Source organism: Corvus brachyrhynchos, unplaced genomic scaffold (assembly GCF_000691975.1).
Source record: "Corvus brachyrhynchos isolate BGI_N302 unplaced genomic scaffold, ASM69197v1 scaffold783, whole genome shotgun sequence".
Lineage (NCBI taxonomy): Eukaryota > Metazoa > Chordata > Aves > Passeriformes > Corvidae > Corvus > Corvus brachyrhynchos.
In genome coordinates this window covers 507,369-534,753 of record NW_008236979.1, presented here as the reverse complement: position 1 = coordinate 534,753, position 27,385 = coordinate 507,369, and the positions used below count along the sequence as shown (strand labels likewise).

Sequence of the window (27,385 nt, the reverse complement as noted above, 5' to 3'; positions counted from 1 at the left end):
AAGCAATCTATCCAGAGGACTGTGTCACATATAATAAGAGAGATAATCAAAAGTACTCTCTAGCCGAACTTGAACATAAATAGCATAGGCTCTATCTCCAGGATTCAGCTGGTTTCCAGACAGCACCCATTTTTTACAAGACAAGGCATAACACTCCATCACTTGCAAGGTATCTAGGAAATGTGATGCTGATAGCATCATATATTTTTTTCTTCCAGCATTATTCAAAAACTCCTGATACAAAGTAAATAAGATTCTGAAATATACCCATTGCATAATTATTTAATTCCTTGTAAAATATTTCAAGTTTTCTGAAAAATATGCCTTTATCTAATGTTTACTGTGATATTTGTTTCTAAGTTGGTGAAATGAATATTACAGAAGACTAAACTGGAATCAAATCAATCTTCATATGTTTCATTTTTTAAGATTAATTGCTACGTCCAAAGAGTAACTACTACATCCACTTCTTTTTTACTTCATCAGTTTGATAACACATGGAGAATGTGACTTGCAAGAGAATACTAACACTATATTAAACATTATAACCAAGTAGACAAACAAAAGTATTGTTCTGCTTAAGAAAAAAAACCAGCATAAAATATTTTCATGACAGAAGATAAAAACTGCTGGAGTGCGAAAGGCAGAAAGTTACACTTACTCAGATCTTAGGACTCACACTATTGATCTCTAAATGCACATTCTACAAATAAATGTAGACCAATAAATAAATAATATTATGCTCCAAAATGAGAAAGGAGCTCTGTTTCATTAAAAATTAAATCCACATGCAAACTGAAGTGAGAACAAAATCAATAGTTCACACCATCCGATGCTTATAAGAAGCTGTGGAATGTGCAATACAGGGATACAGTAGAAAAATTCAACTGTTTTGCCAAGGTTACCTACACACCTATTAAAACTGGCAGGAAATAACCCATATACGTTCCATGTACTGAATTTAGCCATTATTTCTGTATTAAAGCAAAAACATTGATATCTACAATGAATGCCATAAACAGCCATTAACTAGTCCTCAAAGAAGGATCATGTCTCAGCCTCCTCTACCACTGCAGGCAGCTGATAAACACTTGCCAAAAATAGATCCAGGCAATATCCACAGGCTATTCTCACCAGCATCATGCATGAGTCCATTTCCCAGGCTGCTCTGACACATTTCCCATTTTTTGGCTCCCAGGACAAATGTCTGTGCTTTTTGGCCCCAATGTGAGCTGTATGATTATATTTAAAGCCCAAATATGAGCTGTATGCTTATATTTAAAGCCTATGCATAAAATATGGACATGAACATCAGGGATAGGAAAAACTATTTATGGTAAGAACAGCAGTGGCACAAGATAGGAAACAGATTATGGACTCACTAAATTCTCTCATATTTATAGCCTCCACAATCCTATAGGGAGGCTTTTCCGTAAGTGTACAGCTCAAAGGGTTGGAACCACTCCACAGAATGAAAGCTGACACCCATCTAGTCTTGTCTTATCAAACAGTTTTCCTCCAAACTGTATTCTTATCATATATTTACAAACAACAATCTTTTCTGCTCTCAGCCACACTCTTGAGAAATTAAATACACCATATCCTTTTATCATCTCCTCAAGGCTCCTCATGCTTCACTCAACCTTAATACCACTTGCCATGCAGAGCCTTTTTTGAGTCTTTCTTTCTTAAAAGTGTGTTGCCAAAATACTATAAAAATATCCAGGGCCTTGAGAATGGCACGAATGCTGCTATGCCTTGTCCCACAAACCAAAATCTTTCAACAAAGTGGAACAAAAATCTGTAAAATTTATAAATCACTTGAAGGTGTTTGGGATCAAAACTTTAAAGAATCTCATCAGCTGGACTTAAGAAAGCAAAATTGTGGTATTTAAAACTCAAATGAGAAAAATACAGTACAAGACATACCTATATCGTATGCAAGAAAGTCAGCAGAGAAACACTTCGCACCATTGCTCAGGGAAGTATCATTATGAGTGTTTCCACCAAAAATGAGCATAGCTCCATTGATTAGGACAGCTGAATGAAGGTATCTTGCAAAGCCACTCTCTTTCAAAATAGTCCTACAAAACATAAGAACAAATTAATACATATTAACATGTGAAAAAAGAATTTCTAGATGAAAGCAACACAAAGCAAGGAAAAGAGTAAACTATAGCTATTGCTCAGTAAATACAATGAAATTTAATCAGATTGTTTCTAGGATTATCCATTTTCTCATGGTACAACAAATATACATTTATCATTTGTTTAAAATATCACACTTCTAATTTAAAAAAAGTTTGCCAAATAATATATCTGAAATAACTTTCTAACATGTTTACATTTTTCAGAAATGATTACTGATATAGTAAATTGTAGTCAAAACTGGATGAAAACTCATTCATAGTATTAATTCATATTCTTATATATCCTTAGCCACGTTGGGTTTTTGCTCAAGCAGTGCAATAAAAAATTCTTTAGAAGGCCACAATAATCTTTAGACCATCCTACATATTGCAAAGGGAGTATTTTTTTTTTTTTTTCCTAATTAATTGAACACTCAGACCTGGAAAATAAATGGTAGAAGTCATTCTAGGTATGATAAAAGCACTTGCACTGCTTCATAAACTTATTCAGACTGGTAAACTCAACCATAGAGAACTTCAGTGCTGAGGAAAAAAAACTGTCCTTGCACATTGAGCCTTTGATATCTCTCTTTATTCACTTTAGCCTCTGTGTGTGTGGTCTGCTTTGTGCCAGAGCAATAGCACAGCCCAACAGTAGCCAAGAGCTATCAATGCCACAGTTTGAAAGTGGCAGATGTGGGGCCAGTAGAAAGAACAGAATACAAACTTGATTCAATCCCAGCACATAAATCTTACCAAGGAAGAGAGTAACCATTTGTGGGTTTTGCCAGATGAATTAGTTAAGCAGACCAGCTGTAGACGTGTCTGTGAAGAGCTGATTAGATCACCAGTACAAAATACCACTTACATTCCCCTAATAACCTTTCATTGTCTCCGTAATCTAAGTTTACAAGTTTAGACTCTCATTTTCATTTACGTTACTACACGCTGCTCACATCTACAATTAAACTGTTTGTCATTTGTTTCCTGTAACAAACTGACTCAACAATCTTTCCTTCTCATTGAATAATACTGGGTCTCTTGAATCACTCTCATAATATTTGTTCCGTATTTTTACATCATCATCATCATGTTTGAGGGAGAGGGTTTAAAGCACATCTCATTTTTCTTATATAATGACATAAAACAATCAATAAATGAGATATTTTTAAGTGATAAGATTGCATGTTTAAACAAGTAGAAAAGAAGGCATAGACCTAAATCCTCATATTATTATTTAAATAAATTCCCCCTAGCCCTAGAAAGTAACATCAAAAGAAATATCAAAGACTAAATGAAAATAAATGAGCTTTTTTACTGCTTAAAAATGTGACAATTCCTTCAATCCACTTGCATACCCACACACGTGCTTCTGCTTTTGACCCCTTTTTTTTTTGTCCTATTAAGTGACTTGCTTTTCTCTTGTGTATTTCTGATTAACATACTTTGAAAACAGAGAACCATGTAAGTGTGGTTTTCTAACCAGAGTTTGGCTTGATACAGGATAGTTATGGTACCCCCAGATGAATGTGATATTTGGGTTCAACTCATCAGCTAGCAACACAGAAAATCAGGAATTAAATTGAAAGAGAACAAGACATTATTTTTAAGTTATTTTCAATTGGCAGTGGAGGAATTATGCTGCTATGACTTGAAAGAATGATAATATCCCAAGAACATGTTATCTGTGTCCATTCAGACTATAGATACCTTTCTGTCTTTTGCTTCTCCAGTTTTCTAGAGCCCCTACTGCCTAATTTACACTAATTGGTATACACCAGGCTCTGCCTTGATTATCCTACCTTGCAGCTGTCTACAAATAGTTGTGTTGATCACTAAAGACCTAAAGAGACATACACTGTTCTGGGAAAAACTAAGGACTCTCCTCTCCACAGCGGATATAAAAATCTCCACAAGTTCTCTTTTTTGAGCTATTCACTTTTCTACTTGTGACCCAACTGTGTTCCCCACTCCTGGTCCCTACCATAGTGGGGGGGTTTTTTTCCCTATAATCTTTGCATATTGTATGCTGAGTTTCATCCCTTGCAGTAACAGCAACTTTTCCTCAAGATTCAGCAGAACTGGAAGTTTGTTAACTTGGCCATGATTTTCACTATTCATTAGCATCACTAATGAGGGCAATCTAGAGAACTCTCCAGCACATATCAACCCCATGCAAATTCTGTGAGAGTCTCAGCATGCTGAATTCATTATTTATGCCCATATTCGTGTATCTGCAAACATTAGTCTGTGTTAACTATGCCGATGCCAAGTGCTGCACACAGCAGCACGACTCTGTAATGGTAACAGAAATACCCAGGAGCCAGCAGGTGCTTCCACTGCTTCGGGCCATTATCAAGCCCAGCTCCACATTGTGCCCCAGCTGCAGCAGCAGGGCAGTAATGCAAAGCAATGCAGGTATTGCCAACCCTGTAATTCCCCATCGTGTATTAGGAATACAGTCCACACTAGGAATTAAAATATTGCCCCCTCACATTCCAGGAAACATAAAGGTGGTTTAACTGATATTAAGAAATGAAAACCTACATGCCACTGAGTTGAACAGGTAATCAGATTTGTATATCACAACTTAGTGAAGCCTGTGAGCCTCCGCCAGATCAGCCACAGAAATGGAATGAGTGCCAGAGAAAAACAGTGAGGACCAGCAAATGGCAGACATGGGCATGAGAGAGCCATCAAAGTTCCAACTCTTCCTCCTACCACACCTATGCAGTGGCACATTCAGGCTGTTACCTCATTGAGTGCTTTGAATGCTAACCATAAGGTGTCACAGATACAGTAGACAAAGATTAAAGACTGTATTACTACATGTCATTACTCCTTCCCCTGATCCCGTTTTTCAGTCCCATAGTAAAATTCACTCCCAGGGTAAATCTCACAAAACAAAGACTTGAGTTCTCTACAGGCTGCAGAGAATGCTACATTAGTATAGAGTAGACCAAAGCATTATTAGTTTTTATATGAATAATGCATAAAAATATTCCAACAATTATTATTATTTTATTGTTGAACAGATCATCAAAGGAAAAAATATCACTTTGTTCCAAAAATAAAATATAATAAGAAAGGATTAAAATTCCAGGAACTTAAAAATACACTAAAAGGAACAAAAGATTCTTGTATTAATGTTTCCAAATGCCATGAATTAATGGTATTAAAAGTCTCAGAGAAATCAAACTCATGTTTCCAACACCTGAGAGCAAGTTTTTGGGTGCTTAAAGTGAAGCCATTAGTACTCGACACAAATATTAAATCACAAGAATAAAATGTTCCAAGAAATAGTTCTTGATCTCAAATCGTCTCTAAGGTAAGAAAAAACATTCACAGTCACTTTCTAGTCATAACATACAAGTAGCCTTCAAAAGTTACAAGAAACTTGAGGAACAAGAACTGATAGAAATAGAAACACCAAGAGCATTCATAACTAAGGATTCCTACATAATACCAGAGGTTTTCTCTCTTATTTCTGATAGTTTTGTGAAAAATAACCTTCCACAGCTCTTAGAGTTTCCCAGTTATTTAAATAACAGTTGCTTAAATGTACACCAGCAGTATATTCATACCATGAGGAAACAGTACACGTGTGCTATTTCTGCACAGTGGTTGTGTCTGGAAAGGAGAACCTTTTCCTAATTGGTAGAACACGCACAAAGCTTCCTCCCTGCCATCCTTTCAATGTATAGCTCCACTAATCCACTGACTCAAGTCTAGACCCTCACCACAATTCTTCCATTTTGTTGCAGAGAACATGTTGTTCTGCAACATGCAAAGGATTTGGAGGTACCTGCATGACTTTGCTACAACCTTACTCTACACTTCCATTTTCTTCAGTAACCTGTAACTTGGTTTCCTACATTATAAACCCAACTTACCATGTCCGAGTATTAACTTCATATCTGTAAAGATCATCCACCAATCCATATTTATTGCCAGGCAATGCTTTGTATCCACCATGGACATAAATAGATTTTGTCAGTTCGTCGTAGACACTGGTATGGCCATATCCACCTTGAACAATTGCTCCTTTTGTTTCTGGTACAAGCCAAGAGTTAGACCCTTGAAGAGACATTTAAAAAAACCATAATTTTAAGGCTAATTCACAGTACCAGGAGTTTTAAGTATATAAAATAATTTCCACTGTAATTCCAAATACAGCAATAACTATTGGGATTTGTTTTAAGAAGTAGTTTTATATCAATGTATCAAAATATCTGCAATTAGATAATGTTGTCAGACTATTATCTGCTCTTCTTAATTAAATCACAAATACATCATTGTTACAGCTGCCAGGCAGTATCTCATTCTCTCTCACGTGACTTCAGCACTCACACTAAACAAACAAAAAAAAAAGCCCAAAGATTTTGAAAGTATGAAATTAGGAGTTATGATTAATTCCTGCCAGAGACGGCTGATGAGAATTCAGTGCTGCAGCTCCTTCAGTTTCATTAGGAACACCTGTGCTCAGTCATGGGGAGCCTGGAGGAGCTGGCAGAGACTGAACTGCAGTGAGTTGGGAGAATCACGCAACACAAGGTAGCTCAAAGTGTGCATGGATATGGGCAGGCACTTCGGGAGTAACCATAAAATTATTGAGCTAAAATCCATTTCCAACTACTGTTTCTTAGTTGTTTAACTGCAAATATACCCATTCAGTTGCTGAACACTCACAAAAGAGTAATTTGATAGCAGCTCATTAAATTGGGGTTTAAGTCCACATTTTACATCACATGATTAGTAACTGCAAAGAGACACCAAATAAAACCAGCCACAATAGCTATTACGACTGAAGGAGAGAACACAACTGGAAAATATTTTACAATAGCAAAAAAAAAGACAGCTGTTAAGTAAGTTCTTGCTGCCTGTAGCCCCAAAATGCCTTTTTTCCCCCCTTCATCTTCCCAGATGATGATGTAAGTCACAAAAAGAGCAAGCCAGAAGGTATTTCCTGCTCAAGGCAGCCTATATATACAGAAGAGCCTGTGATGATTGGGAGTCAGTTCTACAAATGCGAAACAGAAGTAATTCCCTTCCAGCCTCTGGGAGATTATGTCAGAAGAACAGAGAGTCTGGACAAAGACACTCAAAATGGAGCAGTCTCCCAATTCTTAACCTCAATTGGCTGCCATAATAAAGTTATTTATCCAAGGCTAGCACACAACACCATACGCCCCGCTTCTTCTGAAAGTTAAATTCCATTCCAATTTTTATCTGCTATTATCTAGGTAGCTTAGATTAACTCTTTTTCCTCCAGATTCTCATGAAGAGGCTCATGATTTTCAGTTATTACTTTTACTATCATACTTCCATTAAACAGTTTCCAGGCACTGCCTCTATAAATTACATTTTTTTTCAGTAACAAGTGTTTATGGCAAGTTATAAAGTATAGATTCTGAGGAAGAATTGTGATGATTTTATGTGTATGAATGCTGGTATTTGTGTAACACACTATTTATAGCTGACACAGAATATTTACATTATTTATGTGTAGTGTAATGTAAGTAGAATTTAATTTCAATCCCCATGTTGGATATTATCAAGCTATTAAGAAGTGCAATTCTAAACACAAATATCAAATTTGTATTGATAATACTGCACATTACGTACATATTGCTTTGATAATAAATAGATTTACTTGACAAAATTTATGTAAGAGGGCTGGTGAAGAGTCAGCCTGCTGATACACCTTTCTATTCCCAACAGTATCTTCATTTATTTATCTAATGATCAGTCCTAGAGATTGGCATATATGCTTTTTCAGGGAAAAAGAACTATTTCTCCACATAAATTGACACAATGCTGTTGATAATATGCATAATAGAATATTTTGCATTTATATCTGACTGGTTCATGTAGCATTTATGGAGTATTATGATTTATGTAGCAATGGTCGTATCTGATGATCCTGAGGTCTTTTCCAACCTAAATGGGTCTATGATTCTGTGAAGCATTTAGAACACTGTCAGAGTAACACTGCATATTGCATCACTTACATGACTTGGGCAGAAATATGAAAACCTGTTCCTTCTTGAATTAAAAAATAAACATGTCCTATGAATAACTACCTAAATTTGAGAAAAGAGGTCCAGTAACATCTTTCTGAAATAAAAGTCAAAAGCAGTTTTACAGTTGCTCCTTCTGTTTCCCATTCTAAAACTTAGCTGAGTTGCCTGAATTTCAAATACTGAAATGCATACATACAGTTTTGATATCATTCATGCTTCTGCATCTTGAATATTGCATCATTCAGACAAAAATACAATCCTGTCTATATTTAAAGACATTAGTATTCACATGATCTGACTTTTTGAAGCACCTTATTGATATGAATCTTCACCTATCTTTTTTTTCAACAAAAATGCAATTTTTATTGGAGGTGTTTACATAACCCTTCTCGTACACAGAGATCCCCCTCTTTCTATCATTATATCGTAAGAAATATTTGATTGACCAAATTAGTCATGTGAAATTGCATTCTCAACAGCTTATAAAGTCAAATGCAGAAAGAGCTTCATGAACAAGCCAGAAATAAGGAAATAGGATTTTTTTTTTTTTTTTCCAGATTTTAATTTCAAGTCTGGTACACAGTGTAAAAATAAGGAAGATACCTGATCTGTCCTTATCACAATACAACCTTCAGACAGATCAGGTAAAGAGAATAAATTGTCTAAGAAGCACCTTGGTGTGCCATCTTCATTTCATCCCCAGTGACAAACTTCAAATTTTTTTAAGCAGCCAGGAAGATTATGCTAACTTTAACAAAAAAGAGGAGGCATGTTACATCATGGGGCCATTTCTTTTTACATTATTTCAAAGAAATACTTTTAATCAAAAGCAATCTATAACCCACTTCTAAAGCCAGAAAAAAAATCAATCTAAAAAACAGTGATATCCTGTTAATCCAAAGAAAGCTGTCTTGTAAAGAAATAAAATGAAATCACAGAAGACTTATTCACAAGTTTCTTAATATATAAGGAGCCTTTATAAACCTCAGCTAAAACAAAACACCATTATTATATTCACCTTGAGACTCACATTGAGATTCTTAGAAGGTTTATGAGGTATTGCTAACCTAAAGGGAAATAAATTTCCCTGGGGAGTAACCCAGAAAAGCTTTATGGTTCAAGTTAGTAAAATCATTCACATAATTCCCATATGAGGATTTACTGGTTCCTCAGAAGTCGTAAGTCTGGGCACAGCAAGAAAGGACAACAGGAAGCTCTTTTGTTCCTGCACCAACCACCTTTGGAGAAGAAATAAATTCACATGACTTTGCATGGTGAAAATCTGCCTGCAAACCCTGTCCAATTATTCCAGAATTTATTTTGATGGAAATTACTTTCTTCCCTAATCCAACTATGCCAGAGACATTTTCAGATCAAGTATACCTTTGATTGACATGTTTTATTACAAGAACTACATACCTACATGAAAAGGTATGGATTCCACCAGTATTTAAAACCTCTTCAGATATTTCTTAACCCAGACCCCATGGAAATCATGGTCACAGCAACTAAAGTAGGCTTTAGCACCAGAACTCCATGGATCAGGTTCATCAAAGAACTGGATCCTAGAGATGTCAGTCCATATGAACCAAAGGATAAACTGCCTCTATGTCTCTTTCTTTCAGTAGGCATGTGGTAAATGCTTGAAAAATAGCCTTCATTAGGACTAAAAGCCATTACTGACAACATGTAGAAACAATAATATTTCAAATTGTGCTGCTTTAAAGTAATATGTTTTTAAAGCAAGCAGAGAAAGAGAAAACTGGACTCTTATTTTTCTTTCTATAACATCAGAAGCCCTTATGTTTAAGGAATTTCCTTTCCTATTCAGATGAGTTCACAGGAATACTTCTCACTTCCTATGTCTTTTAAGTTTGGATTCTGAGCTGCTAAAGTCCTCCCAAAAAATAGCCATTCTTAATTCAAACCACCAGCTGGAATTTTATGGCTAAAAATATGTTCCTACAGCTGCAAAACTGTAGATAAATGCCATAGTCAACACAGAATTCAGGAAAATTTACCACAACATTCATTTAACTTAGAGGGGAGGGAAAGGAGGGAGATGCAATGAGGTGAAATAAAACATGAGAATTCCCTGTGCCAGCAATGGTTCAGGTACACGATGTTCTGCAAAGCACTGCAAGCCCCAATAATCAATCCTTCATCAGATGAGGAGACTCGCTGAAGTCAAAGGTAATACCCAATATTGTTACAAGTTTCCTTTATATTTGATGCAAGTGAAGCACGTTTTCTCTAATAAACTAAATTTCTCACTAGAATATGATAAAAATATAATCTCAAAAAGGAGACATTAAAATTTGAGAATAATTGACACATAACTGACAGATTAAGTGCTTTCTCTTACTCCAAGCTTATCAAGCTTATGGTAGGAAAGGTTTGGGGTTTTTTCTTTGTTTGTTTGTGTTATATATGCTTAGCTATACTCTCTTTTATTAATCCTCCACAAACGTAGCTGTAACATTAAAAATAAAATTAAAATAAGAACAAGCTGTCCATTTCAACCGTAAGGCCATCAATAAAATCGGCCAGGCAGAAAATTTTACACTACAAATCATGTTCCCTTCTTCCTAATTAAACTAACAACAATAATAGGTGAGAATAAAATTGGTACTTCTACTCCATACTAAATTAGCAGCATGTAAAGAAGCAAATAATTTAAAGTTCAAACAGAAGAAGCAAATAATTTAAAGTTCCAACAGACATTACACTGAATGAGCATGCAGAAGCTAGAGCAACATATTGTTTTCTTCACAGAAAAAAAAATCATCTCTGGTAGGTCAGAAAGGAAACAACTTTCTGAAATTAAGTTTTTCCAAAATGTGGCCTTTAATAGTTAACAAATCTTAGAATACTGTTGTGAAACATCTTTCTCAGACCAGAGTTTTGTAGTAGTTTTCATGCTGTTAAATTGGAATTTTTCAGTGTGGATAAAGCACATCATGGTGCTCTTCCTCTTACTGACATTCACTTTCAACATTGTTATATAATTTTGACACTGCCATCAGAGATAATGCCAGAGAGCATAAGAACCATCTGAGTTCTGAAGGGATTTCCCCAACCTATAAATCTGCTTAAACAGTGTTTATATAAATATACATACATGAAAAAAATTTTAACTGGAACAATTAAAAACAATTATTATCCTTTAACATGTAGGTATTACTTCGAAATTTTGTATTATGCCTTCTGCAATTGCATAAATAACTGAGAGACTCAGATAAACTCAACGTAAAAACGGAATTTTAAAAAGTAGAAGACTATAATTTTAATTAGTAGGCATATAAATATTCCTAAGAATTTATCAGATGCAGATTTTCAATATTATTCCATTGAAATAGTATCTTAGATGTACCATGCATGTGATAAAAAGATTTCTCTTGGTTTATTTAACTTTAGCATTTAAAATCACCCCTAGGAACAGCCTGCTGTTCACAAGGGGAAACCTAGACAGACATAGTAGGTTATTTACAGAAAATCAGAGTTTATTTTCAATTACTACCTCTAACAACAACATGTATATTTTTTAGAGAGAACCCAATATGTAATGATGAACTGAGTTATTACTTTTAAAAAGAACACAACAGAATGAAAATAATACACCAATATTAAAGAACTTTTAAAATAACTAAATTGTTGTTGGTTTTGCTCTTCTACTCTGTGGTAAAAACAAGAAGTCTGTGTTAAAAGAAAAAAAAGTTTCATCACAAGTACCACAGTGTGGAATTCCTGGTTTCAATTTTTGTCCCATTTAGGCTACCACAACCCTGTACACAATGGAAAAAGTCATGATGCTCCAAAGACATATGAGATGCTATTGCTTAACAAGAAATCTGATGTACATAATTGGAAGAAAAAAGGTGAGGCTTTATTTGTTTTGGAAAACACGTATTTTTCATTCTGAAAATAGGAGTGATAGTCACTTTAAAAAAACCAGCACTTTTTGTATCAGTACATGATAAAAATGATTTGAAAGGGACTTACTGATGTAGTATTCTTGCACAATGCTTGTGTAACCATATATAGAAGAATATCCAAAAATTACAATCATAACCACATCTCTGCTGTCCAGCTCTACTATGTGTGCTGAATGACCTTCCACAGCATATTGCTGGCCATGGACAAGTACTGCAGGAATTCTGGCACTCCATGTTTGACTGGGTATGTTGAAAACCCACAGTTCATCAGTGACATTGCCATTACTTGTTTCAATTTTGCCTCCATACATGTAGATGTCTTCCTGTAAAAATGGGAGGGAGGAGAAAGCAAATAACGGATTACAGAAAGATAACATCTGAACTGCATACTCCTCTGCTGAGCAATATTTCATAACTGAGCAGTCTGATTTAAATCTTCACATTTAATCTTACATTAACCAGCTCAATATCAGATACTAATCCCAGACAATGATACTTAAACTAAACCAACAATGATAAGGAGTCTATTTCTCTGAAAAATAAACCTAGCCATGAAAATGACACCAAAATGAATCTCAAAGAGATTATTTCAACCAGAAACCTTTAATTACATGGCTCTTCTAATCCATACTTCAGCATTCTGTTCTAAAAAAAGCTAAACAGAAAGGATATTATATTGTTTTATTAAGGAACAGTTCACAGAATTAAAATGTGATTTTCCACACACACGGTCTACAGGGATTTCATTCAGCACGTGCACAAGAGAGCACATTCTCTCCTAGTAGCAAAGTAATTTAAGTTCTGAGAAAATTCACCAGAACGAAAAAAAAAAGGACAATGTTCATAGAATGATCTGGATTGGAAGGTGCCTTAAAGATCATCTTGCTCCACCCCCACCACCCTGGGCAGGGACACCTTCCACTAATTCCAAGTTGCTCCAAGCCCCGCCCAACCTGGCCATGGACACTTCCAGGGATGGGGCAGCCTGTGCCAGGGCCTCATCACCCTCACACTGAAGAGCTTCTTACCAGTACCTAAACCAAACCTGCCCTCACACAGTTTGAAGCCATTTCCCCTTGTCCTGCCACTCCATGCCCTTGTAAAACAACACCCTCCAGCCCTCTTGTAGCCCCTTAAGGTACAGGAAGGTGCTATAAGGTATCCCTAGAGCCTTTTGTTCTCCAGGCTGAACAACCCCAACTCCTCCAGCCTGTCCTCTTGGAAAGGTGCTTCAGACATCTGATCACCTCAGTCGCCCCTCCTCAGGACTTGTTCCAATAGTGCTTCTTATGCTGGGTGTCCCAGAGCTCGACACAGGGCTCATGAGAGCAGAGCAAAGGGGCAGAATCACCTCCCTCAGCCTGCTGGTCATGCTGCTTTTGATGCAGCCCAGGATGTGGCTGGCTCCTCTCGAGCACATTTACTAACATCAAGTCCCAAAGGGAGTAGAGTTCTTTTTAGGGAATGCAAAACAGATATTCCAGTCATCATGAACCATACACCTCAAACAGCAGTGCCATCTGTTCTGATAAGTAATGAGTGATTTACCTAAATATTGACTGAAAGCAAATCCTACTGAATTTCGCTTCATCTGGATTTGCAAGCCAAGGTATGCAAAGTCACAGAACAAATTCCAGATTGTTGGCTTCAAAGACTTGCTCAAGGACAGTTTATACTGAGTGGAAAAGACTTCCTCTGGTTCTGAGATTGATACTCAGTCTTTGCTGGGACATAACCACCCCATACACTCTGCATCCCATTTGCATGCTGCACAGTTGGCAGTTGTCTTCTGCACTCTGCAATGTAATATTCTGGGGCTTCAATCACCCTAAACTCAGCCTTACGAGGTTTAAATTAAAAAAAGAAAAAAAAAAAAGGGAACTGCAGATTTAGCAGATTTGGCAAAGTTTGACTTGGCATGAAATACTCAGAAAAAGAGGCTGGAAGATAAGGAAACTACCTAAGAAGTTTCTGCATCAATCACGCAGAAGTTTCAGACACTGTACAAGGAGCTGATGGATCTACAGAGAAATGTAAATTTCAGGTTATTATCATTGTCATTATACACATCAAGAAAGACAAACTCTTGACTCTCTATGAATGGGCAGGCATGGCAAATCCAGGTGATTAGTAGAATGACAAGTCTTTTCAGTCCAGCAAAACAAAGGCTTTAGAAGGTTATAATGCTGTCCCATACACCTGTGGTTGATGGTAAGAAACAGAGGCCAGAACAGTAAAAGACTCCTCATTACTCAGAGGGATTAGTCAGCAAATGATTGACCAAACTGTCCAACATGTCTTCAACAGTACCCTTGAAATTTCTGCAAAATTTTCAACTATTTTTTTCATTTGAGGCAGGAAAACATTTCTTGACTTGGACTTTAAATCATTCCTATGCAGGGATGTTGGAACCCTGGGTTCAGAGAATTTCAGCCTTTCAGTGCTGACAGACAATGATCCTCAAAAGCACACTGCATTTGACCTGAGGCCTTGGGAAAGGCTTCCCAAATTGTGTGATAACACTGAGGTTGTTGCTGTGTAATTAAGGTTACGTCACTGGGTGGAATATGTAGAGATATAGAAAATTTAGGTTTCTGGGATATATGTAACAAGAAGAAGGATTTGGGGTGTGGATTAGTTCTTCTTCTTTCCTCCTTCTTCTTCACAAATCTGGGTGTTCAGGTATTGTTCTGGTAGGGGTTCAAAAAACCCGCAGTGAGGAACATGAATGTTTAGTTATTGGATTATAAGTAAAAATAAATCAGTTGGCATTCCATAATTGGATAGATTGGGCTTTAAAAGATCTTGGAAGTTAGAACTCAGGGGCCATTTTCACCTTGTCAACTTAGAGGCACACTCTGTGCAGCTGAAATATAGATAAGACATAAAAAAACCCCAAAAATATAAAAAATCAAAGGCCAAAGAAAAGCCTGGCGTCTCCTACGTTTTAATCCGAACTCTGAGTAAAAGAACTCAGGAAACAGAGGCAAAGAAGAAGAGAAGAAACAAGACAGAGAAAATGAATACAGGGATACTCTGTGCTATGCTGTTTGAGCAAAAGATGTTCACAGAAGGAATTTGTAGTAGGATTAGGGAGATATGTATCTGAACCCATTTTTTTCCTAGGAGATAAAACATTTCAAAAAGCTTGGTAAAGACCCACAAAAACTGAAGAAGGACGTGCACTGATCCACAGGAATGGCTTGAACAAATATTCTTCTTTAAAGGATCCTATATGGCTCATTCCTTACAATACCACATAGATCTCCAAAGTCAAATCAGCATCACTAAAATTGTAAACAAGCAATTTTCAAATGCTGATTACTGACTATGGCATAGAGAGCTAATTAGGGAGCTGCAGGGGCTGTACAACAGTATTTGAAAAAAAATATTTCTGACGCTGAGGAAAGACAATTTAAAAAAAAAAAAAAAAGTGACCTAAAGATCTGCATGAACTTTGAAATGATTTCTCAGACAGCTGACAGTAGGAAAGTCCTCCTCACAGTTCTGCTTAAATGATTCAAAGTTCAGATAAAAGAACACTTCTGTGAGGAGCAATTTTTGGGTGACACAGCAGATCCTGTATACAAAAATATTCACAGAGAAAAAGACAAGAAGGTCATGACAACTGCTTTATCAGCCACAAAAACAGATTTAACTAAGCTTTGCTAAGGGCTATTTCTGAGATTAAGAAGCTCCTAGTGCTGGTGAAAAACACTTTAAAAACACTCTAAGTGATGATCAGCTGAACACAGAGAAAAACAGGCTGAGAGACCAAAGCGAGTAGAAGAAATACAGAATTGAAATTAAAAACTGTTACATGCATACTTTTACAGGGCAAAACCCAACATCCTGAGCACATAAAGATAGACATTTATTTGGAAATCCTAATCAGGAAGGGATTGTAGGAATCACATGAGTACAGATGGTCCTAAGCAGCATTAATATTGTGATAGAAAAGAAGGACCCTCCCCCTTATAAAATTATACTACCTTTAGAAATTACTTGCATACTAAATACAAATCAAGGTATATGCTAAAGGTGAGGCTTTCTGGCAGACACAATACATAAGATACAGTGTTTAAAGTGTGCTAGTACACAAACACTGCTGACCTTTACCTGAATTAAGCATAGTAGATATTTGTTTATAAGAAAGCCAAGCAAACAGGGTTGCAAAGTAAAATAAAATATTTTTTTAAAGGCAACTAAAAACATAAAATTGAGAGTCTTTGTGAAATTAGTCCAAAAAAAGTGTGAACAATCTGGCCCAGATGAAAGATCTTAAAACTCTATTCCTCAGTCTAGAGAAGAGAGAAGGCCAAGAGGCAGACATTTCCACGGAGGAGATAACAAAACAGGCAGAAAAGCACCAAAAAGATACAAGGCCTCCAACACATTCCTATTTTAAAGTTTTGATAGCAGGTACCAAAAGCAACACCTTCAATCACAATGTGAGATAGTAAAGTTGAGCATTTACTCAATAAATTAACCTTTACCTAATATACTAGATATATTGCATGGTATAAATAACATTATCTAAGAAGTTAAGGAACCTTGAAAGACCTTGAGGTTTTTAAGTCAAAATTTCACGTAAATATTACTATATGCACATTGAAGTGTAGAAAAGTGCACTGTTTATTAAACTTCAGAATTAGTTCCTGCTCAGTAGGGGAATTCCAGCAAAAGGAGAAATTTCTTCCTGTAAACAGAGCAGGTCAACAGCTCGCTCAATCATGACGTTCCCACCTACAGATTCCATCAGTTGGTTTCCTGGCAGGTGTTCAAGTCCAAGCCAACAAAACAGCCAGTGCAGCTTCTGTTTGCTTCAATGGAACCAAAACTTTTCAATAAATGTTTCCATTTTCTCAAACTGCATTTTTTCCCTGAAAAAACTACTTCAGTGGGAAATTTTGATGAACGATAATGATAAAGAAAGATGACAAAAGGTATATGATCTGTAAATATTTGAGTGTGCATATTGGACAGAGAGGATGACAGCAGAAGGCAGGAATGATAAGACCAAAGCCAGGATTTGAATAAAACAGTTAAATCACATTTTTCAAGAGAAGAAGAAAACATTCATTTGATCTAGGATTTCTCTTACAGAGTAATGATTGACATACACATTTTTGACTGGACAAAATAAGACCAAGAGAATAACTCAAATATAGGAGGAAAAAGTAAACTGTCACAATTTGAATGTTGGAAGGATCAATACAGTTTACAGCAGTAAAATTCCCCTTAATTTCTTCATCTTATTAATACCATTATCATCTTTGGAGAAGATGTTTGTTAAATAACCAAGTAATTTTAATGAAATTAAATGCCTGGTGGGAGAAGCTGAAAAAGAGGGAGCCAAATTCTTCCCAAGGTAATCCAGCAAAGAAACCAGACATGATGGGCACAGTGTGGATTACAAGAAATTCAATTTAAATATAAGAATAAACATTTCTCTTTTTTTTCATTGAAAATGGTCAAGACTGGAATAGGTTGCTCAAAGGCCTTTGACAGAGGAGCATTTTCCTGTGAGGAAAAATGAAACAGCTCAAGGAGGATATTTTAAAAGATCACCAAAAGACCAGGAGCACCCACTTGTCAAGTCCCAACCAACAGACTGTACACCAGACCAGAGTAACCCTTCTACACACTTCAAATTGATTCCTGAACAAACAGACAGCCAAAATAATTTATTTCATTGACCTTGGACATGTTTTTTTTACATGTTCTTTTCCCTATACCTTATCTCAGATTTAATATTGATTTTATATTTGATATAAATACAGTAATTCAAGACTTCTAAAACTTATCATATTTTTATTCCTTAGGCTTTACAATTTTTCTTTTTTCCTAAAGGAACAATACTTAGCTGCTCAGGCTGTACCTTGGAATGACACACTCTTATGCAAATCCTCCCTGCATTCCAAAAGAATCTTATCTCGTAGATACCACTAAAAAAAGTGGAAAAAAAACGGCAACAAAGGGGTAATTTATAATCCCTTTCTAATGAATTGGCAGGAAGTTAATCACATTAAAATAATCACATAATTTTTCATTTTGTGTTTCTTAAATATATCATGGCTACACAGACAAGTTTATCACTCAGAAATGAGTTTTCTGCCTTAATTCTTATATAAATCTAAACTGTTCTTGAAGAATTGGACAAAGAAATGCTACTCACAAACTACATGAACAGTCATTCTCTATTTTCTTGAAACAAGATCATCAATATTCTTTCTCCCCTAGACTGTATCAACACACTGGTATAGAAATTAACTTTATATAAACTAACAGGACTTTAACATTTACTAGGATTTTTGTTCTCCATACTTTTACCTGAATTTTCAAAAAGTTTAGTCAAATCTGTATGTCATTAAAGAAATTCTCAATTTTTTTTTCCAAGCAAAATATAAGTCTCACAAAATGTCATCTGGCAGTAACTCATCCACCACAAGCCTGTTTTTGCATTCAACATTTGTCACCTGGTTTAGGACTGTCTAATACCCCCTCTTCCATTTCCCAAAGTGTTATCTCCTTTAATATGGTTAACAGTATCAAGAACATTTTCTGTGTTATATCAAAACTTAAAAATAATTACATTTCTACTTGATCCAGTAATCCTCCCATTAGACCAGGTCTGACAGACTGGAAAGCAGTCTATTTAACTCTTCTTCCTGAAGCCTGACTTATTAATTCTTAGCTTACTGTGGGACTATATTCTCTCTGAATAAGAACCCAAATAAGTCACACGAGAGGAACATTTTAACTTAAGTTCCCAATAGGAGCAAATTCAAGGTCAAGACAATACTGCACCACATTGTATGTCAGGAGGTCAACCTAAAGAGTGCTGTCACTTTATTTCTTCATTATTTGCAGTTTTCCAATTGCTGCTAGGTTTAGTTAAAGGTATTAATTAAGGTGACCTTACTTGGACTTCACTTTCAAACCAATTGGAATATAACATTGAAACAAGGAATGAAATATATTACACTTCTACATAAAGAACTGATCTCTTGACGAATTAGGGCCACTTAATTGAAGGGACCTCTGAATAGGCTTTTCTCCAGACTACATGCAAAATGTGTATGGCAGCTCATCTCACCTACTCCTCACACTTTTGAGGTCTGCAAATCAGACTTAGAGAGCAAGTTGTGCATAAGATATAATTCAAAGTCACAGAACAATAAACCTACAGAAATTGTTGGTACAACCTACTAATAGCTGCTAATAGAATAGTCAGAAAATACTTTTACATTCCTAGTGCTATTCAAATTATTCTCCAACAGCCAACTAAACTAGGCAATAAAAGAATAGCAATAAACCAACTGGTGAAAGATTTTATCGTGTTCATATTGAAGTAGGAAAAGTTTTGACTCTTTTTTGCTTTGTTAACGCTAGCTTTTGATGAGTCTAATAAAAATACCAGAAGATATATACAGACTCAACATCAATACCAATTAATTTGTAAAAGGAATCAAAACAATTATCCTTTTTTAATAATGTTTTAAAAGTGGAAGTAACATTCATAAAACTCAAATGAGTTAAATTAAATTTGACTGTGTATAAAACAGTCTGTATACTGTAAAATATCTTTATGGTTACTACTACATCAGCTTGCCTGTTTAATTTCTATTGCCAATCTCAAAGGAAAAAACTTCAAAGCACAGCCATCCTTCCACTGTCTTGGGACCAGCAGCAACAGTTCAATTACGAGGCCAAATTCAACCAATTTTAGTGATACTACCAAAAACTGACTGAGTAAAGTGCCAGCACTGACCACATATACACCTTGCAAGCAACTGCCTTTCTCCTGAATTCCAGGGACCTAGTACTTACAATTAACTCTTTAACTCCCTCCCTAGTGACTGTTTTTCCAAGCTATATGTACCTACTCTAAAATCCTCACAAGTCATTTCCTTCAGTTTCTTTGTAAGCCTACTTCATATGTAAATTATTTCAAAGGATGTTGATATTTTCAGTATCAAGGTGCCAGGAGCTACATACAATTTCTAAGATGCAGTAGAACCACTTGCTAACAGAGATAGACAGCACCTTTCCAATAACCAGCCCGAGGAAGCACTGAAGGTAACAGTACCCAACAGTTTAGTTGGTCTTAAAGCAAGTGCTCTTTTATACTCTCTCCTCTACAAATACATAAAATGTCTTAAGCATTTGTTATAACTATACATCAGTGGGAGTCTTCTGATCTTTTTTTCTTCAGAATAAAGAAGAACAGTACTTCAGTTCTTACTAAAGAAGCTTTCTGAGGGAAATGGGCACAGTAACTTACTTCATTCTCCACAGAGTCAGTCACACAGCTGCAATTTACCTTGCACCACAATCGGGCAGCGCTGGCTCTGCGCTCTCACTCCAGCCTAGCACTAGGCTTTAAAATCTCAGGAGCTCACATCAGAAACTTAATCTAATTTCTTCTCTGTGGATATTTTTTCTCTCTCAACCATAAAGGAAACATTACATAATTACTAGGACAGAGCTGAAAACACAGCTCGAAGCTGCCATCTCTAGGTACTATGTTCTACTGCTCTTCACTCTTAATTCTTTTTTCTGTTTTTTTTCAAGAGACTGGAGATATGAAAGGAAAAATATCAGAACTTTATCCTAACAAGTTAATGTAAGAACTCATTGCAGAAGGATGTACTTTTTCCCCTTGAAATTTCTTTGCCTTGGATATCAGCTCATTTTGTCCCATGTAAGTTTTGACATTTGACATAATCACTAGTACAAGCAGCATAGTAGTTAATTATTTCACATAAATTCATTATTATTGAATCATAATTGCTAATTAACATATGTCTTCAACAACAGCTACAGCTTCTTCACTATACCTTTACTTGCAGCTTTCATTATTATTAGCATGAGTTGTACTTCTTCACTGAGATCCAAAGAGATGTCTGAATTAACACAGGTCTACCACATTTAATATTTGCTGGTGAAAGCATTTCTAAAGCGGTTACTCTTTAGTCTGGAATGTCTCAAGAAAATATTAACACCATCGAATAAAAATGTTAAATTATATCTAAGCCTTTATTCTGAACTGCTAAATGATACATTATTCAAATGCTTCTTGACTAAAAAGTCCACATTCTACAAGAACTGTAATAATCAAACATACTGGTCAAAAAGATCTGACCTTTTAAAGAACAGGTAATACATTAATAATGAATCAGGGAACTGACAGGAGGAAAGCCCTGAGTTGATGTTAGGGCATGCACAAAATCTAGTTTATATTACTACTGAAAACATCTCTACAATATTCACCATGCCACACACAGATGCAACATCTCTGTAAGAACAACAGATGCCAGGAAAACAAGACAAAACAAAGTACCAGCTCATGCCTTCAATTCCTCTGAACTTTCAGGAAGCACTCACTATATAAAAAAAGACCAAACATAAAAATAAACTAAAATGTACAACTACAAGGGTAAAATCTTTAGTGAAAACATGAAGACATTCTAAGGCATTGTAAGACATTTTGCTCAGAATGCACGAACACTTCCTATTTAAAAAGAAAACCAAAACTTCCCATCCCAAATAACAAAATAAATAAAATTTAACTTAACAGAAGGATAATGGAGACTTAGAAGAAAAAGTAGAGTTCAAAACAAAGAAACTCCAGAAGATTAAAACAGAGACACACACAAAGGCAAGCCATGAAACACCTAAATGAGATACCTACAAAATTTAAAGTACTAATACATCATTTTTCAAATGCATTAGCAATACATCTAACTAGATACTTTGCAGTGCCAACAAAGTACCTGAAGGAGTGCTGAGGTCTGAAGGAGTATTCTGAGAAGTGAAAGCCATAACAATAAAATGAGGTTAACTTTCCCACATGGGTTTTCCATGGTAGACTTTACAGGTATTTCCATAGCAAAAATTAAAAACAGAAAGTTATAATAGAAAAAAAAAACCAAACCTGGCAAAGTCCCTGGAATCAGTTCTGAAGGAATTAAACAGTTAACCCCTCTCTGTAGTATGTAAATTCCTGCTTAAAAATGTGTTCATACCAAAAGACTGATAAGGGAGAGGCAGAAAGGACAGAATTCAGTGAGTGAAACAGACAAACAGATGAAGAAAAATTCTGTGAATCTTTGAAAAGAGAAGTTATATCTTGCAAATAAAGCATTGGCTATTTCTGAAGAAATTAAAGGTCCAGATGATACATTTACCTGAAATTTCCAAAAGATGCTTGATAATATTCCTCATGCCCTAAAGGAACTAAGATGTTCTGGAACAAGGAAAGCAGTTAACACAAGGCTAATTAAGTCTAAAAAGTAAAGTTTGGGGGGAAAAAAATAGTCACTTCTTAAATGAACAAAGGTCATTCATTAGTGGTGTCCTACAGGCATCTTCAACTGGGATTTGCTTATTTAATACACTAAAAAACAAGCTGGCAGAGGGATGAGTGGAAAAACAGCAATACCTTTTGACTATACTATGTTAATCAAAATAGCTGAGACAATGGTCAAAAGCAAGTAATTGCAGAACAAATCTCCTAATACTGCATGTGCAATACAAGAAAAAATGAAAAGGTAAATAAATGTTCACACGTATAAGGATGAAAAGACGCTTCTGTGTAAAAAACAATTTAAAGTCTGAGCATATCGGGATGGATTTTGAATTGCCTAGAATGAGATCTTGAGGTTGTAACAGTTCCGGGAAAACACCAATTCAAAGCTAAGAGCAGATTTTCAAAAAAGCTAGAATACCCTAAAGAATTAATAGGAACAAATTAGACCCTTAATTCCCAGTGACATCAATCTCTGAGGTAAGAACATACTAAAGACTGTGATTCCTCCTTTCTCAGAAGGGATATAACAGAATTAGAAGAAGTAAAGGCAATGGCACAATGTTATCCAAGGTATGAAATATCTTCCTTATAGAGGATTATTAAAAATACAAAGCATTTTCAGTGTGAAAAAGAAATGGTAGAGGATGTGATGGCCTTACAGAAAATCATGAGTAGTATGAGAAAATAAATGGAGACTAAGAAGTGGGGATTATCAAAATTAAACCAACTATACCAGTTTCTGAAAAGGTTTTATTTCTTAAAAAATATTCTGGAATTCTTGGGCACAAGATGATGTCAATGTTAACATAAATATATGGTCCAAAAATTGAAAAAATAAAAATAAATAAATAACATGGATTCATATTTTTCCACAAAAATACCATCCTATTTTAGGAAATCCCAGCTGCAAAGTAGGACAGTATTCTGAGGAAGCTTCTGTAAGTTCCTGTCATTTTATCTTATATTCTTCCCTAGGCATTCACTGTTACCCATTATTCAAGAGGTGTTACCAGGCGAGATGAACACTGGTCTGACTTGATACAATCCTTTTTGTCCTTCCCTGCTGGGGTTGCTTTATGCAAACAAATGAAAATTTGCGATACAAATTCTGTATTTCTCTGTCACAGTTAACAAGTCTGTCATCCTCTGTAGCTTGTCTCACCGATAGATCCCTCAGGCATATGTTGGAGCCTTCTCTCCAGTCCTGACTCCTTGTGCTCTTGGCTGGATTCCCTGAACACTTTCCAGACTTGGGCCATCACTTGCCATGGGCCTGCCAAAGGACCCAAGTCTGCTACTTGGCTCTGCCTGCAGGGTTCAGCCCGTGAGGATGGTGCCTGGTGAGCAAGAGCACTGCCCACAACCCCAGTTTTATCTCACACACACCCCTGCCTTTTATTGGCGGGTTTAGCTCGGAAGGTTTCTGGTCAGCAAAGTGACTGAGAACTATTGCATAATCTCTGTTCCAAAAACCATGCAGAACACCTAAGTACTGAAGAAAACATTAATACAAAATACTTAGAAATTAAATTATCCTCAAAAGTCTCTGTTCATGGTGACTCATTTTAAGATCACTAACAGCACACACAAAGCAATTCATTACACAGAACACTGAAGAGTCCAAACCTGATACAAAGCAAGAGTGTGTCCATATCTCTGGAGCGGCCCTTTGGATACAGGTACTACATTCCATATACTGCTTTCCAAATTGTAGCTAGAGGAGAAATAGAAAAGGAAACATTTTCAACCTGCAGAGGAAATAGAGGGGCTTGTACGTTCAAACTAACTCCTGTTCGGCAAACTTGATCAGTCCCTGTTTACCTGACATGGGAATTTGTTAGCAGCAGTAACTTCGCTGCCGTTACTTTGAACTATTGCAACAGTGCGCTAACTTGTGATAATGCACTAAACATTCCTCAAGCAAAATCGGAGCAGCTCTTTAAGGGACCCATCAAAAATCTCAGAAAATAGGAGTCATTAACAAAAATCACAAGACTTGATCTTTTATCAGCCATGTAAAGAACCGCACCCCACTACACTGCTCATGCCACATGCTTTTGCACTACTTTGAAGATTTACTGTTGGGCACATTCTTAACTACATGGTTGATTTTAATTTCCATTATATTTTAATTAATTAATCAACACACACCATTAGATAAGAGAGGTAAAAAAATAAACAACAAAGGTAGAAAAGAAAAATCCAGAAGATGACGGGATTTGTTTGGATGATTGCAAACACGTGGAAGAAAGCAACAGGTAGACAACAACAGGAGAAGTAAACATGCTAATAATATGCTAATAAATATATCCTAACACTTGCATTTGCCACATTTAGGGACTCTACATATAAAATTACCACCCAAATCAACCCAGGTACTATTTACAGCTGCTTCAACTTCGTTTTCAATAGGTGGTCAAATACACACACACACAAACTGCCACAAGTACAAAAAAGTGGAATACAGGTGACCTGCCTGACCCTTACTGGCATGGCACCAGCAGGCAAAGTGCAAGCCCTAAATACAAGTCCCCTATATTCATAAATTAACATCAATAATACACATGGCTTTCAAAATGTACTTTGTGGACACATCAGCAGTGAATTTCACCACAAACCTCCTTATGTTTTGCAGTTTTTTGCAAAACTGAAGTACATATTAATATCACATACAGTTTGAAATTGCCCATATTTTCACTTTCTATAATCATAAGAAAATTACAAGCACAAAATAAGACCATTAATAAAAAAATCTAAAAGAGATATAAACCTTTCAGCTAAATTAGAAGATGGAAGCTCCCTCCCTGGTAGGACCTGTCTTCCCTAAGCCCCATCAGAAAGGATGTGACAAAGGAGAAATCACTTACTTCAACACCATTTGGAAGGAACTGTAGTTAAAGGTGTATCCACCAATCACCCACATGAACTTCCCATGTAGGATGGCCTTGTGGGAAGCACGGCCCACAGAGGGGCTGAAGGGCTTCACGTTGGGCAGAACCCAGTAAGACTCCGTGGAAGGGACGTTCAAAGAACAATCTGGACCTGTTTTGTAAACAAATGTGCAATTTGTACAATCTGTTAGATGGGGACGTTAAAGCCAGTAAAGCAGAAACAGGGGAGGCTTAATTACTGATGTCAGGATTGCTCATTCTGATAAAATATGGTGTACACTTTTATGTTTAACAGATGCTCAATGAAAAAATTGACAACAGGGGATGGCAGTCTAATTGAAAGCATTAGATTAGCTCAAATAATAATTCATTTCTGCATTCTTCTCAGAAAACAGACTGTATGAGTCACAAATTGACAGAAAGGCACAAAGCATCACATTTTTAAATGACCTGTCATTAGGTCTAAAACTTTTAGCACTTTATGTTACCTCTGGACAAAACACAACTAGATATTATTTTTTTGTCAGATAAGGAAAAGCCAGTAAAAATGTATAATTTTTTTACTTCTAGGACTATTACAATCACAAACAGAAAAATGTAGTTTTTTATTTGTTCTGTAATAACAAAAACGTGATTTCTTCATCATCTGTTTATGCTCTAGATCTTATTTAAAACCTGAATATATATACATATGTGACTGAATAAAACAATACACAAAATTCAACACAGTTAAACTGAAAACTAAGTAAGGTACATTTTAAGATCATCTCAGGATAGCTCATACCAATATTACATCACCACTCAGCAACAGTCAAAATAAGGAATCATGTCAGAAAAGAGAATACCGTTATCCCACTGCATAAATCTGTGGGTTTTGTAACCTTAGAAAACTGTGCCCTACTGAAAAAGAAGAGATTAGTGCTGGAGACTGTTTACAGGAGAGTAATAAGGATGTTCCAATTACAGAAACCACTGAATTCCTTTGAACTGGTGACTTTTGCACTTGGAAAAAAGAAAACTTGGAAGTGAATGATAAATGTCTGTAAAATAAGCAATAAAGAGAGGGTGGATATAAAGAGTCCACAGCCTCTCGGAATATAAAGAGCTGAGGTTTATGAAACACAGCTTGAAGAAGCCATGTACAAAGCAAACAAGAGGAGACAGTTCTTCATGCAAAAAAGTATCAGATCTCTTTAGCAAGGATACTCCCCTGGCAAAGGATGCTCTGGATACAGAGATTTACATGTGTCAAGAGAGACCAGACATAGTGTTAGAAGACAGAGCTGCTGAAGCTTACTAAGCTAAATAAGTAATGTACATCAAGTTTATAATAATTTTAAAACATTATCTTGGGGGAATGGGAGCGCAGGGAGATCATGTTTTTCCAATGTTTATTGTCATTTTGGGGGCAACTTGCTACAGTTACTTCCCATACACAACAACCAGGCATCCAAACTGTACATAACCAGCTGTCAGCTTCTCCTGGTACACTACAGAAGAATGATGGCCACTTGTATCCAAATTACCTTCCATTCACTAAACGATGGAGACACTCAATTCCCATAGTTCATTATACCTTCTACTCGGAAAAGATTAATGGTATTTGAATGAGGTCTAATGAGAGTATGAACAATTCAGAATATTATTTCTTAAGCATTAATAATTGATACTGTAATAGAGTTGTAACCTCAGCAAAATCATTATTTGGTAAATCACTGGAGGAAACCCTTAATTTGAATATAAAAGGGCTTTAAAATAAACAATTGATTAAGAATTCTTTGATCAGGGAAGGGCTTAAAATTATGGAATGAGGTCTAATGAGAGTATGAACAATTCAGAATATTATTTCTTAAGCATTAATAATTGATACTGTAATAGAGTTGTAACCTCAGCAAAATCATTATTTGGTAAATCACTGGAGGAAACCCTTAATTTGAATATAAAAGGGCTTTAAAATAAACAATTGATTAAGAATTCTTTGATCAGGGAAGGGCTTAAAATTATGGAAACGGCGCCTGCAGGTCAGAAAGAGAAGCCGCATCTCCGCCGCCGTCACCGCGAGCCTTCGGGCAATGGGCTGCCGCGGCCCGCA

At 36.0% G+C, this 27,385-nt stretch overlaps 1 protein-coding gene across 1 annotated transcript in view; it reads right to left on the bottom strand.

Annotated features, from left to right (window-relative positions):
- ATRNL1 (attractin like 1) overlaps nucleotides 1–27,385 on the bottom strand; it is a gene marked incomplete at its 5' end in the record, with an annotated part of 455,979 nt that overhangs the window by 376,064 nt on the left and 52,530 nt on the right. The window contains 5 exons of the mRNA XM_008629373.2: nucleotides 1,930–2,084; nucleotides 6,023–6,206; nucleotides 12,155–12,410; nucleotides 24,029–24,116; nucleotides 25,270–25,444. Of these exons, the coding sequence (XP_008627595.2) occupies nucleotides 1,930–2,084; nucleotides 6,023–6,206; nucleotides 12,155–12,410; nucleotides 24,029–24,116; nucleotides 25,270–25,444 (858 nt within the window). The remainder of the gene's footprint in view (nucleotides 1–1,929; nucleotides 2,085–6,022; nucleotides 6,207–12,154; nucleotides 12,411–24,028; nucleotides 24,117–25,269; nucleotides 25,445–27,385) is intronic.